Below are 16,097 nucleotides of genomic sequence, written 5' to 3'. Positions count from 1 at the left end.
TGGATTCATGTTTCATTTAGCAAATAGCACATAACACTTATCACATTTAGCACATGGCACATAACACTTATTGCATAACCACACATTTGTGTGGGGGGAGAGTTGGCATGCTTTGTCTCCAAAAATTATAAGACCAAGGAACGTGCCCTTCCTTGGATACATTGCACATTGCACTACCAACACATAGCACTCTCCATTGATACTATATGCATTTTCATTACATAGCATTTTGCATTGATAAAATATGCATTTTCATTACATTGCACTTTACATTGTTGAATGTGAATATACTAAAGGTTTAGCTGTGATCCAATGACACTAAGAGTGTAAATCGATTGATATTTAGATAAGTTGGAGTGACTCGACATTAAGGCATGCATATAATGGGAAAGAGCTATTTGTATCAATAATACCTCATGCTTCCACCCCTCCCATATTGGTTTTTTAGCAGATTTGTAACTTTTGAACATTAGAGAATGAGGGGAAGAAAAATGCCAAACTAAAGGCTCAAAAGATACCACACCCAAGTCAATGCATACTACTATAGATAATTGAAAGCAAAAAGAAGTGAGTTGAAATCAAAGCGAACCAACATCTAAGAGGGCTCGAGTAGCCGCCCAATGAATAACATTATAGAGGATTTTGACCAGCTACCAAATTGCAATAGCTTTATGGGCTTTCTTTATAGGAAGCTTATCAACATCATTAGCATCAGGACATGCCAAGATTCTTTCTCCTTTATATGCATGTGTGATCGTTAAGTCCTCATCAACCCCACGAAATGCTTGATTGTGGGTAATTTTTTTTTTTTTGTTCCTAGAGCATGCAGGCAATTCTTACAGGCATGGACGATGCCCAAATTGGTACTCCCATCCACAAAAAGAGACTTCACCCAATTCAAGCCAGCTAATGCAGGAGTCATTTCAAGGCAGATTGTTTGGTACAATTGCTATTTCTAGAGTGAAGGCCTATGAAAAAGAGTCACAATCATAGACAGGGGAAACAAAGGCGGACATGGACACCTCCCAACCATGATTAGGGATAGGGCTATGAATGTGGGGAGACAGATAGCTTTAAGAGGTCTACAATGAAATGCCTACTTAATGAAGGAGCTGCCAATTTGAGGAGATGAATACTCATTATCAAGAGACATTGAATTTGATGACTACAAGAATTTTCAGAAGTTGAAGTAGTTTTGAAAACGAGGGAGGACAGAGTGCTTATATGGCAGAAGGCAATGGCACAAGGGAAGGAGGACAATGAGCCAAACAAGATTGGCAACTTGATATGTGAAGGCAAGCAAAAGCGTTGCCAAAGGAGAAACTCATTAAAATAGACTTCCTCAAATGTAATGACTTTGAGCACAATGGGATGGAATCAGCCCACCCTGAAGCAGAATGGACAATTGTAGCTTGAAGCAAATTGGAAAATTGTGCACCATCAAGAAGGCAATGACTCATAGGGCGAGCAATAAAGATGCCTAACATGCATGGGAAAAACAATGCTTGTGAGAGGATGAGCGACCACTTATAAAGAAACTGAGGCAAGTACACAACATCACGTTGGGATCGGACGTCACTAATGCAACACACAAATATAGAAGGTTGGACAAAAAGCATTAGAAAGAGCCAGAGGCTTCATTTGATATAGAAAATATAGGTTCACGAGTAGCGAGGTTGGACATAGAAGCTCATCCAATGCTGAGGTTTAATGTGCTTGAAGTTGGTGAGTCTGCCGATTGAGCATCCCTTTCTACATTGAGCAGATATGTGTCGGCTCACTTGTGAGATTTGGAAAGATTAACACGCTCTTCATCATTTCCGTGCAATGGAAGTGAAGAGTGGGTTTGAAGCTTAGTGCGATTCTATGCTGAGAGGACCTGATTCGAGGTAGTTCTAGTATGCGGTTTGGCAATAGAAGCACCACAGAGGGATTGAGTGGAGATGCTCAAGAGCAGATACTGGACATAGGCAAAAAAGGATAGTACATGAGATTTTGTAGGTTCTACTGATTAGATCGTTAGAAGTGTTTAAACAAACAAGCGAAACTAACAAATGAACAAAAAATCAATCGTTAAGAGGTGTTCACAAGAGTAGACAATGTTACAATGAAGGGAATCTGTAGCCTACAACGTACACAATTCTCAAGAACTAATCAGGAAAATCTTAATTTAACTTATTTAGATGATCGAAAAGCAAGGAAGCTAAGCATAAGCAATTGAGCTGCAAAAAATAGAGTGACACGTGGCTCGAGCTTGAATTTCCCATTGATCGCACTATGCTACTTCCTTGCACAAGTGCACATGAGCACTACCTGCTAGTATAGTGGTAAAGCAAGCGCTTTGGAATGTAAAAGAGAAAACAAACGATTGTTTAAAGGAAGTTGGGCTAATTTTTGTAGGCGTATGTCCATAAATGGTATTTTGAAACATACACCATTTTTTTTTTGGGGAAAACAACACCACTTGATTAATTTTATTAAAAATTAAGTGTGGAAATTCAAAAAAAAGCTTCAATCGTCCATTATAGCACTCCCTCTAAGGAGGCAATGCTAATAAAAGGGTCTTAAATTTGTACCCTTATAAATAAGAAGAGAGGGATCCCTCCCATAATAAACAGAGGTATATTCTTAGGCACATTTTATACGCGGGCACTCGCGGAGGAGTAGACATGCTTCCAACCAATGAATGGAGGCGCTGGGCTGACCTTCATTTCACACACGGGTGCCCGCCATCAACAAAAAAATGAGGTGTTGGATGAGTCCTGCCCAGGTAGACGAGCGAAATTGACGGCCTGAAAGTGTGTTCGACGAACCTCCACCATGTTTTTGCGAGTATTCGAATATGGATCCCCCTACAACAAGGCTTGGCAATCCAACCACTGGACTTACTCTATTAGATGAAAAGAATTGTGCCATTTGCAATTTCTTGAAACTTGTCCACCTCTTGTGAAACCATGAACCACTAGACACCAATTTGCACGTCAACCCAGGGCGGACATGCCTTTTCCTCTCTCTTGTCCATGCTCACATGTGAAACTGCCCTTATTATGATCATTCTCCTCTTTACCCCTCCCCTGGAGAAACTCTTGTATTTTCATGCCAAAATGTCATCACTCTAGCAATGACTTCCACACTTAGGCTATCTCTCCTTTTCTTGCATTCTGTTGAATCCCACAGACTTCTCGGATCGGGATGATCGTGCATTGCTTCTGCTCTACGTTCAACCACTGGAGCCACGTTGGTCCTTCTGATTGGCAACATCTTTTACATTGTGCATCCAAACTGTTTCTCCTTTGTTTCAGGATACCAACATAGCATGCACAGATGCTTAGTTATAAATAGGAAGGAGATGATAATTTTAGACTTGTTCTTTTCTGATGAGGTATCATCAAAGTTCATTAGAGCTAGAGCTAGTAATGTTAATTAAGGTCATTCTCAATTTTTATGGATTCCATACAATTGTTAGGAAAATCTATATAATTTAGTTGATGTGTAGATAGATTTTAATTTGCTCATCCATCCTCATAAGAAGATGAGTAACAAGTTTCTATTTGGTGTGTTGGACATTCCGAGCAGGAAAGTGCGAGGAATGGCTGGCTAGTGGTCGGCCATTTCGGGTCAGAAAAGACGATGTGGCACTTTCTTTCGTGGAAAGGCTGTGTGGCCCATTCGCTTATACATGAAGGCAACATAAGAAGTGGATCATTAGAGAAAAAAAAAAAAAAGAACTCGACTTGAGACATCATTAGATATGCATCATTCATAAGAGCGGCTTCATTCTGGACTTGGACATCATTTCATTTGATGGCAACTCGAGAAGACACTGCTGCTTCATCCATTCCCCTCGTTTTGCCTTCCGATGATCCGAAGGGGCACAGAAAAGTTCGAAATATTTGCGTCCTGGCTCACGTCGATCATGGCAAGACCACCCTCGCAGATCATTTGATTGCCTCTGGAGGAGGTGGGGTTCTCCACCCAAAGCAAGCCGGTAAGCTTCGGTACCTCGATTACAGAGACGACGAACAGCTGCGTGCCATCACAATGAAAAGCTCCTCCATAGCCTTGAATTTCCGAGGCCACGTCATCAACCTTATCGACTCGCCAGGGCATGTTGATTTCTGCAGCGAAGTGTCCACTGCTGCGCGATTGAGTGATGGAGCACTGGTACTTGTTGATGCGTGTGAAGGTGTGCACATTCAGACTCATGCTGTCCTGCGACAAGCATGGATGGAAAAGGTTACTCCTTGCCTCGTTTTGAACAAAATAGATCGGCTCATCTTAGAACTGAAGTTGAGTCCTGCGGAAGCCTATTCCCGACTGCAGGTTGGTTTTTACAATGACCTGTCTAGCAGCCCTGAATCATTCGTGTAGTAGCATTGCGTTGTCTAAACTTACTCATTTAAAGCCATTCAGGGAATTCTCATGGAGGTGAATAACATAATCAACGCATTCCGCTCGGAGAAGTATCTATCAGATGTGGACACAATCCTTGCCGGCACAACTGTTCCAATGGTGTCAGATGAACAAGGCACAGAAAATGGGACGTGTTTAAGTGCAAGTGAACATCCAGACACATCATTTGTGGGCTCAGATTCAGGCATAACAATTCAAGAAGAAGATGAGGAAGATGCTTTTGCGCCAGAGCGAGGTAATGTAGTATATACATGTGCATTGGATGGTTGGGGATTTCGGATTGACCAGTTTGCTGCTCTGTACGCTGCAAAGCTCGGTGCAAGTCAAAATGCTTTGAGAAAGGCTTTGTGGGGTGACTATTACTATATTCCAAAGACCAAGAAAATCGTGGGTAAGAAGGCTGCGGGTGGGAAAGGAAAGCCAATGTTTGTCCAATTTATTTTGGAACCTTTGTGGCAAGTCTATGATGCAGCGTTGCAAGGCGAGGGGGATCGAGAAATGCTAAATAGGATCATAAAGTCTATGAATTTGACAGTCCCAACTCGTGATCTGCAGCACAAAGATTCAAAGGTAGTTCTTCAAGCAATAATGAGCCGGTGGCTTCCGCTAGGGGATGCAATTTTCTCAATGGTTATTGAGTGCTTGCCAGATCCTGTCTCGGCACAACATGTACGGATTAACCGGTTCTTTCCAGAGAGTTACATGACAGTAGGACTGACCGCAGAGGTCACGATGCAGCTTGAAAAAACCAGAAATGCTGTGAAGGTCTGTGATCACAGTGTTGATGCTCCATGTGTTGTTTTTGTGTCGAAAATGTTTGCAGTTCCTATTGAATTACTGCCTCGACGAGGGTCTGATGGAGAGCTGGTAGAAAACCTTGAGGAAATAAACAATTTGGGAGATGGTCATGGAGAATGCTTTCTTGCATTTGCAAGAGTCTTTAGTGGTATATTGTATGCTGGGCAGAAAGTGCTTGTTTTATCTTCACTTTATGACCCAAAGCAAGGGCAACAAGAAAAGAAACAAATACAGGAAGCAGTTATCCAAGGACTCTACATGATGATGGGAAGAGGTTTAGAACCCAAAAAGTCTGTGTTGGCCGGCAATCTTGTTGCAATCAGGGGTTTGGGACAGCATATTTTGAAAACAGGTACACTTTCTACAACCCCATACTGTTGGCCTTTTAGAAGCATGACTTATCAGGCTGCCCCTATTATGCGTGTAGCTATTGAGCCATCAGATCCTGCAGACATGGGAGCTTTATCAAGAGGTTTACGTCTATTGAATCGGGCTGATCCTTTTGTTGAGGTTAGTGTTTCTGCTACAGGTGAGCATGTGATTGCTGCTGCTGGTGAAGTACATTTGGAAAGGTGCATTAAGGATTTAAAGGAACGTTTTGCAAGAGTAGAGCTGGAAGTTTCTGCACCACTTGTGGGCTTCAGGGAAACAATTGAAATGGAAGGGATAACTCCTGTAGAAACATCAAAAAATGCTTCATCTTCAGAGGTTGTGGAGAAGACTACTGCCAATGGAAGATGTACCATCCGAGTGCATGTCAGTAGACTGCCTCCAGCTTTGACAGCAGTGCTTGATGAGAGTGCAGAATTTTTACAAAGAGTTATAGAAGGGAATACTGCAAATCCTTATGTGAGGAATGCCAGCCAAATCAATCAAAGATCTATAAAAGAGGAGGGAGACTCTCAAGACCCTCTGTCAGTGCTAAGGAATCGCTTAATTGCTGCAGCACAGAGTGGCAATGTGAGTGGGAGTCATGGAAGTGAGAAGCGTAAGAATGGAGTCAATGCAGAAACATGGCTAAACAGATTAGAAAGGATCTGGTCATTAGGGCCCAGGCAGGTGGGGCCCAATTTACTACTCATGCCAGCTTCAAGCACTTCAAGAAATTCACAAGAGATTGGTGACCATCTTGACGGGACATCTGTGACAAGCAATTCAAATGTGGAAGCTGTAGTAATTAAGGGAGCTCCCCGTGTATCTGAAAGACTTGGCCTTGTTAATGGTTGGACGGAAGGCGAACCATCTGGTTGCTCGTGGCACAGTAGTGTGCCTGCTTTGTTGACAGAAGCAGAGACCCTTGAAAGCTGCATAGTATCAGGGTTTCAGTTGGCTACTGCAGCGGGACCCCTTTGCGAGGAACCTATGTGGGGTTTGGCATTCATGGTGGAAGCTGTAGTAGCAGCAAGAGAAAAGCCTGTAAGTGAGAGTGGTGATTTGGCAGCAGCAGGTGAAGATGGGATTGGGAATATAAATAGTGAACAATATGGCCCATTCTCTGGTCAGGTAATGACAGCAGTCAAGGATGCATGCCGTTCTGCGGTGTTGGCCAAAAGACCCAGACTGGTGGAAGCGATGTACTTTTGTGAAGTCAGTACACCCACGGAATTCTTGGGTCAGATGTATGGAGTGCTGGGGAAGAGACGTGCACGTGTTCTTGAAGAAGAAATGCGAGAGGGCTCTGCTATGTTTACAGTACATGCATACATGCCTGTTGCTGAGAGCTTCGGCTTCACTGATGAGATGAGAAGGAAGACCTCTGGTGCAGCCAGTCCTCAACTTGTTCTTAGCCATTGGGAGGCACTTCCACAGGATCCATTCTTTGTGCCTCGAACTGAGGAGGAGCTGGAAGAATATGGTGATGGGTCTAGTGTACCGCCCAACACAGCAAGGAAGCTTATCGATGCTGTAAGGCGCAGGAAGGGTTTACCTGTAGAGGAAAAGGTAGTGCAGCATGCTACAAAACAGAGAACTTTAGCACGTAAAGTCTAGGGACATTTTTCAAACTGATTTTTTCCATTCCATGCTTTTGTGGGAAGAAAAGAGCATTAATCACCCTAGCTAAAAACTGCAAGCTATGAAGCTGTACAAATGCGTCAAAGGATTTTGTTTTGAGGGTGCTTAATTGAAAGAGGTTGGTACACCGTAACGGCTCGTATTGCACTGGGAGATAACAATTCAATTTTTTGGATCGTTGTTGCAACAAAGGGTTTTGTGACAGCTTATAACTAGCTAGAGTTTGTGCCCTAAAAGCCTGATGTCTAACTTCTTATGTCATTTCCTTCGTATTGTTGTCTTATTACAACTATAACAAGTTAAGACCATTTTATAGTCTTCATGTATCTCAGCATAAAGGATTCCTGGTCTCAAGTGCAATCATTCTTGTACTAGTAAACTTAATTGTCAGAGAATTATGTTAAACTCTGCGCTTGTAAGCCCCCAAATTAGGGCAGATCTGTCATGGTACAGATAGCCATGGTGTTGGCCACTCCTTGAGCCACACATGGGCGGGCAGGCCTGCAGTAGATTGGAGGCCCCATTGGAGGGGTACAAAGCGTTGATATTAGCCCTGAACCTGTGCACAAAGAGCACAGCCACTGGAGGTTTTAAAGCCCCCAAAACGGCAGGTCTAGTTTGTCAGTCCGCAGATTGGGTTTGGAAGAATGGGAGGAGGGCATGGTGTTGGAAAGGTCACCTCCCCATCTGTAAGCCCCCATATGAGGACAGCATGGGGGGGCTGAACCTGGGTTTTGAGAGACTGACACATGGGCAGGGTTATGTACGCCATGTGGGTAAGAATCAAAGAGTGAAGAAAAGTGAGGTACCTGGAGGAGCCATGGTGGCTGCAACAAATGGAGCTCATGGACGGAAAGTTGGCTATGGATATTTAGCCTGGATCTGGCCTGGCAGAGGTATATTTGGAGCAGCACCAGATGGCAGAATATACCCAGGAGAAAGAACTCTAAGAGGCGAACTTGTTGGCCGTGCTTGTGGGAAGGAAATTGACCTGCAGCAAGGCCTTGAAACTAGCGCAATGCACAGCAGGTGGACAGCAGAGGAGAAGACCTTGGTGGACAGGCTGGTTGGGCTTGATATAGTTAGCCAACCAGGCCTGACTAGAAGGCTGAACAAAGGAAGAACCAGCAGGCCTGAAAGGGCAAGTGAAAGCCCTTATGTAGGGCCCTGGTTGGGCTGGTAGGGGCAGCCAACCAGGTCGGTTTTGATAGACTGAGTCGGCCATCAAGGGGCTGACCAGTCGGCTATTTCAAGTGGCCCTTGGGGCCTATAAAAGAAGGCACTTGGGCCTCATAACCTTATCCAGCAGCCAGCACAATTGGGAGCAGCAGGAGCAGCAGCACAAACTCCCTCAGGCCTACATCCAGGAGGCAGAGGAGTTCAAGAAGAGCTGCAAACTGAGCTCACAGAGGGCTGGGACTCTGGCTGTCTTCTAGGGCAGCAAGGAGCTGAGGTCAAAGGATGGAGAGTCTACATATGCTCGAGGTGGAGCACGCGGGCTAAGTCTAGAGATATCCGGCAGATAGTAGAAGTACGCGGTGGTAAGATCAAAGGATCACGCTTTGGTGGGATTTTGGATCTCTCTCTCTTTTGTATTGTGTCCATAGCTTTGGATGGAAATATATATTCTTTTGGTAGCTTCTATATCTGGCTGGTTCATTGTCTATTGATGAGTCTGCACATCTATTTGATTCTTGTAAGTTTAAGAAGTTTGTGATTCCACTCCCCACACACGTTGTGTGAGCTCCTGGGGTATTCAATAAGTCTTCCGCTGTGCGTACCCTCTATTGGTCGATTTCTAGCACATGGAGGCATTATCTCTAAGCATTACCACAACGTCAAGCAATGATTCTGCACATTCAGTTGGCGGGTACTTCAACGGAGGCGTGGAGCATAGTGAAAGACTTATACGAGACAAACAACACTGGCTGGATTCTTATGCTCCAGAATCAGTTCTTACGAACAAGATGGAGGAAGGAAAACTGATAAGTGAGCACTTGAAATTGTCAGGGATCAATTAGCAGCTGTAGTTCAGAACGTCGGCACAAATTAAGCTTGTGCAAATGCAATGAGTCAAGGTGTCAATGTGAGTGCATACCGTCTTCTTTTAATTGAATTCAAGTTAAACTTAGTGTCTTTTTATGGCTTAATTAGGAATGTAATGAAGAGGTAGCGCTCGTGTTCACAGGGTTAGTTTATCTAGAGGGGCTAATCTGGAAGGGACTATATAAGTCTACCTTCCATTGCTTGTACCACATGTTTTGTTGTGACCTTACAGTCCCAAGTGGTATTCCCTTAGCAAATGGAGCCCGCTTAGCAGGAACAAGTGCCTCGTCTGGTCACAACACCTTGTAAGGATACGTAGGCCCAATTCTTACATACATTATGTACTATGATATTGAGTAACTTAGTGACAGAGCATGGCTTTGATAGAGGACTAGCATTACAATAGCTTCATCTGAACTGTGAGACAAGCAACGACCTTTGCATTGAATGATAGGGGTAAGCAGCCCATGCCTCATAACAAGGATCATTCACAGCATGTTGAGGAGCTTTGTAGCTGATGCTACAAAGTTTTTTGGTGTTTTCAAGTCTCTATACCTTCCGAAGCAATCCTTGGGGTTTGGGTAGGTCCATTCGAGAGCAGCTCATCATGACTATATATACCCCGTGGGGACTGTCATGACAAGAGAAATCACTAATCCGTGATTAGTAGACATTAAAACATTATTATATATTATACGCCAATGGTGTAACATGTATTTGTATTTATGATGGACGCTAACCGATTTATTATGGCGGTGGATCATCTTAGTAGATAGAACTAGTCGAGCTGGAGCCATTGTTTTAGACGGCATCAAATTTGGACATGTGATACTTTATTAATAAAAATGTGCACACACGTGTCTAGGTTCTAGGGGCAATAGGAAGGACAGGGTGAATTAAGGTGCATTGAATGGTAGATGCATTGGTCATAGGATAAGGGTAGGTGTAAATGGGAAGATGGAACTTGAGTGATCTCAAGGGACATTAATGAAAGGGTGTCACCTTTCATTGTGAATCTCACGTAGCATTCTCTCTATTCACCTTGCATTCATCATCCATCTCTCTCTAACCTTGCATGTAGATCGAAAAGAGAAACAAGTACTCTCACGAGGGCGCTCTTCCCCCATTGGAGGGCCAATTGGCAACATGCATTGTACACATTTGCATTCTCGAGGAATTCGGTTCTTTACATTTGGTATCAGAGTAGCGACAATCCACAACCAGGACAGTAGGAGAGCGTGCAGGATAGAGGGCGAAAGCGTGCGGGACATAGTCACGGACAACGGGTGTAAACGTAGAAGAAGATTGCGCGGAAAGGAGCGGTACGATTAGGCCACGTGTAGGGAGACCAACGGGAAAGGAGCCACTCGTGCACGCGAGGGAGGCACCCATACAAGCAGGGACGAAGAGGTCACGGGGCACAAGATTTTGGTGGCCTTGCTCATGCACCGGGGCTTGAAGGGCAGATGGCCCTTCTGCACACCATGAGATCTGAAGGGCCCGTCAAAGAGCTGTGTGCAACTAACAAAAATGTCTTATGCAAAGCCCGAGATCCGTTGAAACCTTGGAGAGAAGTCTGTCTGAAAAGGCCGAGTTTGGAGGAGGACAGGGCGGGATTTCAGGGTCTCTGAGGTAAGGGGTTTCTCTGAAAATTTTGGTCTTTAGAGGGGGAACGGGGTGACCTAACGGGATGAAACACAACCCCTTATGCGAATAGACCCTTAAAACCCTTAGACCGTGGGGAAAAGAGACCCCCCCCCCCCCCCACATCCTCCCCAACGGAAAGTCAGATCAGAACAATATTTTAAGGGGGTGATCCACCCACCAAGTACCCCCTATAACAACATCTAGAGCTCCAATCCACTCAAAACAAGTAGCCCAAACAGAGTGCACTAGTTTACAACAAAAATACAAGAAGAAGAGCCCAAAAGAGAAGGAAGAAGAGGTAATTTTAAGTGGTTTTTCGACACAAGTGAAGTGGGAGTTAGATAAGCACCACCAACTTTATAACACTTCTTTTGCTGTAAAATAAACCTTTTTTTTGAAACTATAGCAAGTCATTTTCTCTCTTGTATTACTAAAAGGAAAGATGGAAGGGGAAGGGATATTTAATAATGAACTTGTACTTTGTCCTCCACTACCAGAAGGAGATAGATAGAGAACACCATCACCTCCTCCTGAAGAGGATTAATTTAGATGAGAGTTAACACACATCTTGAGTACAATAATCCACGCATAGAATTACCTTCATCTCTCCTTCAAGAATCTCTTGATAGGGAGTTCTCCTTTAGAAATGAAGGAAGAAATGAGTCCATTCAAGAGCAAGGCGCTGAGTTTATGCCTTAAACTCAAAATCCCATACACATGGATTATAATCCAAGTGCAAGAGGGAGAGAGGAGTCTCCAGTTGATAAGCAGGTTTCTCAGCTTAGCCATATGATTGAACAGTCCATTATGACAAAATTTGGGACTAAGAGAGTGCTGAACTTTGGGGGTGAAGATTTAAGTACCCCCTCGAAGAGAGCCAAATTCCAACCCCGAGAGAGAATAGATATCCCAAAGTATGATGGAGTAAGAGAGGCAGATAAAATCCTTAATTGGATTCGCCATTTTGAGCTATATTTTGCCCATCAAGATAAGACAAGCTTGCTCTTGCCACATTGCGTCTACAGAAGGATGCTTTGATGTGGTGGTCCTTATTACAAATGGGAAAAGAGCTTATTCTTCAATGGTCCAAGTTTGTAGAGCAACTTAAGGCCACTTTCATGCCTCTGAGGCATGAAGAAGAATTGACCTTCTGCTGGAAAAGGTTCAGGCAATTCAATAACGACAACTAGGTTCTGGAATTAGGGAGTAACACTAAGTAATTAGGGAGGTTTCCTACCTTAGTAAGCATTGGGTTTTAAAGAAGAGATTTTGGAATTTTTGAAATTCAGATGGCAACTTATGCTTGGGTACTAATGAGAACATAAGAGTAGCTTGCTTACTAAGAAGTTTTTATTTCTGTCTGTGTCTCTCTCTCTCAGATTAGTTTTGGCGGTTGCAGATATAGCACAAACCTTGTAAGGTGGCACGTAGCAGTGGTAGTAGCTCTTGCATACACAGACCTTGAGAAGTGATGACTCCGGTGCTACTCATGACATGCATAAATCATGGCGACAGCTTTGCTACAATATATACTTAGCACAACATGCAATGATGCGTGTGGTGTGCATGTGGATGGCAGCAGAGAATCCCTCCCCCCTACATGGATGATGACACTCAACACATCCATCCTGATGCATCATCTGTCCTTGATCCCATACCGCCGACACATTGACCTTGATGCCTTGATCTTGAAATGCCACCCTTGATGCCTTGATTAACTTGATGATGTAGAAAAAGGGGTAGGGGATAGATTGGAGAAAAGGGGATTGAGGAGAGGAAGGGAGAGAAGGAAAGAGAAGGGGTAGGAGAGAGAGGAAGAGGTGGTAAGGGGGGCCACAGAGAGAGAGAGAGAGAGAGAGAGAGAGAGAGAGAGAGAGAGAGAGAGAGTAGGCTGCAAGTAGGAGGAACGAGGGAGAGCAGATAGATTCGATGTCACATCCAAAAGTACACAATGAGTGGTGGATGGGGACTTAGATAGTCCCTCCACCTTTCCCTCCTAAAGGGCCACTAAAATAGCCCTTTCCCCCCTTCATTACAGCCATCCCTTCTTATAGAAATTTGCCCTCAAGATTGCAAGTACGGGCTTCTACCCAAGGGTGCTGGGACATCCAATTGATGATGTTCAGCCTGGTAAATGATAGGGGTACTCCTGGACAATACTCTCTGGCTGCCATGGTTGCTTATCCTCTAGAAGCCCTTTCCATCTTATGAGGTCCTCAATATACACCGTGTTGTGGAGTACTCGATCTCTGAAACCCACAATGCACTTGGGAACATAGAGGATATGACACTCCTCATTCGTAGGTGGCAGCTCTGGAAGTATGTTCACATGATGACCTTCATGTGGTTTCAGCAAAGACACATCAAACACATTGTGAACCTTGGAGGCACTTGGTAGCTCCAATTGATATGCTAGCTCCCCAATCTTGCAAATGATCCTGTAAGGGACATAATACTGATGAACAAGCTTTGTGTTGGTAGTACCCCTCAACTAATGGGGTTTCTTTCAATCTAACTTCTCCTTTGTCTTTGTGTGTTCTCAATTTCTTTCTCTAATTGCTCTTTCAATTTGGAGATTCCAGCCATCTGATGCATTTTTGTCTCCACTTCTTGTTCATACAAGTGTATATTTGATGCTCCAAAATGGACAAATCTTAGTACCTCACACTTGCACCCACATGCTACTTAGATGAGTACTACAAGATGCAACACATGTGCTCTATATTTGCTACTAACTCCTCCTGCTATATGCTTCTCAAGTAGTTTCTCTACTAGCTTTAGTTGCTATTGGGAGTGCTTCACAATGATTACCAACTATAAGGCTAGGTCCGCTTATATAAAGGAGAAGCATGTCACTCCCTCATATTAGCCAATTGTGCCCTGAATAGAACGCTGGTGGAGTGCAATGGTAGCTTCTAGCTATAAATTAAAATATCCATATGAACTAAGAGGAGCGATAGGGAAATGAGGATAAATGTTGGTTCAAATATCTCATGAGAATGCCAAATCTTTAGTTTTATGGAATACATCATTGATGAGCTGGTCAGATCCACTACAATGAGAGTCACTGGTGGACGAGAGGCACCCAAAGATGGTGGCAAAGGAGAGGTTGTCAAAGATGGTGGTAGAGGAGAGGATGTCAGAGGAGGCGAGTTTGTTGAAGACAGAGGATTGAGGAGGTTGTTGAAGATAATGGTGGAGGAGAGGTTATCAAAGGAGGAGAGGATATTGAAGACAGTGACTAGAGAGGTGTGGCAAGGTAGGGGAGGAGGGTTAGGGGTGGAAGTAGTAGCAATGAAAGGAAGTCAGGTTGAAAAGGGGAAGAATTATTTGGGCAAAGGAAAGGCAAGGAGGTGGCAAGGTAGGGGAGGAATCAATCCTATTAATGATTTTGGCTACAAACATAGGCTTGAATTTTGAATTCATGTCACACAAGTAGAATGATTGTAGGAAATATGCAACTGAGTGTCTATAAAATGTGGGCAACTATTTTTAGTGTCATATTATTTGGATCGTGTGGCACGTGTGCGCACGCGCAAGCGTGCACACACACATTATTTGAATGTGCTCACACACGTGTACACATGTGTAGGTGTACATGTGCGTGTGCGTGTGCATGTGTTGTGTGAGGTGGACGCTTAAACTTCGTTACTTTTTTTGGGCTACCATTTTGGTGGAACATCATTCTTCCTGGACCTTTGGTCTTGGAGGACACTTAAATCAAGGAAAACAATGAATGTCCTAGGTAATCTCCTCACTTGCTCAGAATTTTTATATAGTATTATTCAATGTTGGCCCCAAGCTCTTGAGGCAATTGGATTTTATGAACTTTAAGAGGTTGCAAAAAGGTTTGATGAAGTGAAGGGACTCTTTCAAAAGAGCAATGTGTACACCTTATGTACACAGTGGGTTTCTATACAATATATAAGACAACCCTTTGTGAGAGCATGTCATAATTTGCTTTGATTGGGAGATATATATGGGTGTGGAGGGAATGTAAATAGATGATGAGACATCATGAAATCACTTGGCAATCTCCCAATTCTCTAATTTATTTTTTGATGTTTTTGATTTATGGGTCGTACAACATGTTTATGCCATTTTAAGTTGTGTCATGACATTGTGTTGTTTAAATACTTTGATATTTTCTTAAATGCAAGTGCACAAGCTATGGAGTAGAGAAGAAGAAAATTTTATTATTCAAGGAAGCTCAAGATAGGGGCATAGTGTTGTTTTCTCCAATGATCCTGCATAACTTTTGGACTATGGAAATTGGTTTTGCATGCATTTCCTTGCCATTTCCAACAATGGGTGAAGCCATTGGTAGTACTATCAAATGGATAGTTACAATGTTATCCCTAAACACATGGATTGCAAAGGATGTACTAAAAATGAGGAGCAAGGTAGATAATATTGAATTGGTGGTTGGAATGGATGCTTGGAGAGAAAAAAAGGCTCATTATATCGAATGAGATCCTCAACTAGTGTTCAAACATGCCACATCTTAGTTTGTTCCATTGGCCAATAAAATAACTTACTTTTGAGAATGGAGAACAACTAAGACTAGTGGGGACTCATGCAAGCTAGTGGAGAACAATCAAGACTAGTGGGGACTCATGCAGACTAGTGGAGAACAAGTAACACTAATCGGGACTCATACAAATGTATGTGATGATGATGATAGTCTCTTGGGACATCTACATTATACTAACTAGCTAGCACTACTTCTAGCATTACTTTTATGACTAATCGGAGGCATCCTCGTCATCGCCCTTGTCACCACTCCCACCACCCTTGGAGCCTTCTTCATCGCCTTCTTCCTCCTCAATACGCTCACCTTCTTCCTCCTCAATAACCCCAAGAGCCTATAAATGAGGGACAACATGTATCAATGTATGAAACATCAAATCTTTATTTACAACATTGAGATTTTTTAAGTACTTTTAAATACCTGCATGGGCATTCCAATAGCCCGGCTATACTCCTCCTCAGTAATCAACCCCTCATCATAGAAGTGCCTCTAAGTAGATCACCTACCGTGTCCACGATGATAGGCTGTCTCTGCAGGAGTAGGGTATCTACCCACGATATCAAGCTGCAAGATGAAGAAAGGAGTTAGAACAGAGGAACAACCTCCTAATAAACCACATAAATACAATATAATTTGAGATTGATACTTA

At 43.3% G+C, this 16,097-nt stretch overlaps 1 protein-coding gene across 1 annotated transcript; it reads left to right on the top strand.

Moving 5' to 3' along the window:
- Positions 1–3,804: 3,804 nt before the first annotated feature.
- On the top strand, positions 3,805–7,407 carry LOC147900738 (uncharacterized). Its single transcript, XM_087375725.1, has 3 exons — positions 3,805–4,323; positions 4,414–5,563; positions 5,741–7,407. The coding sequence occupies exons 1-3, from the start codon at positions 3,805–3,807 to the stop codon at positions 7,198–7,200; spliced, it is 3,129 nt and encodes a 1,042-aa protein (XP_087231851.1). The 3' UTR covers positions 7,201–7,407.
- Positions 7,408–16,097: the final 8,690 nt, after the last annotated feature.

This window comes from Dipteris shenzhenensis, chromosome 6 (genome assembly GCF_047967505.1).
Source record: "Dipteris shenzhenensis isolate YYH24624 ecotype China chromosome 6, Dip_SZ_1.0, whole genome shotgun sequence".
Lineage (NCBI taxonomy): Eukaryota > Viridiplantae > Streptophyta > Polypodiopsida > Gleicheniales > Dipteridaceae > Dipteris > Dipteris shenzhenensis.
The sequence above is the reverse complement of the archived record's forward strand: the minus strand, read 5'-3'. Positions and strand labels throughout refer to the sequence as shown.

Bases quoted from the DNA above. Each gene is read 5' to 3' on its own strand.
- LOC147900738 (XM_087375725.1), top strand. From the start codon at position 3,805: ATGGCAACTCGAGAAGACACTGCTGCTTCATCCATTCCCCTCGTTTTG. The intron at 4,324-4,413 runs GTTGGTTTTTAC...AAAGCCATTCAG, and splicing joins AAGCCTATTCCCGACTGCAG to GGAATTCTCATGGAGGTGAA. The intron at 5,564-5,740 runs GTACACTTTCTA...TTTCTGCTACAG, and splicing joins ACAGCATATTTTGAAAACAG to GTGAGCATGTGATTGCTGCT.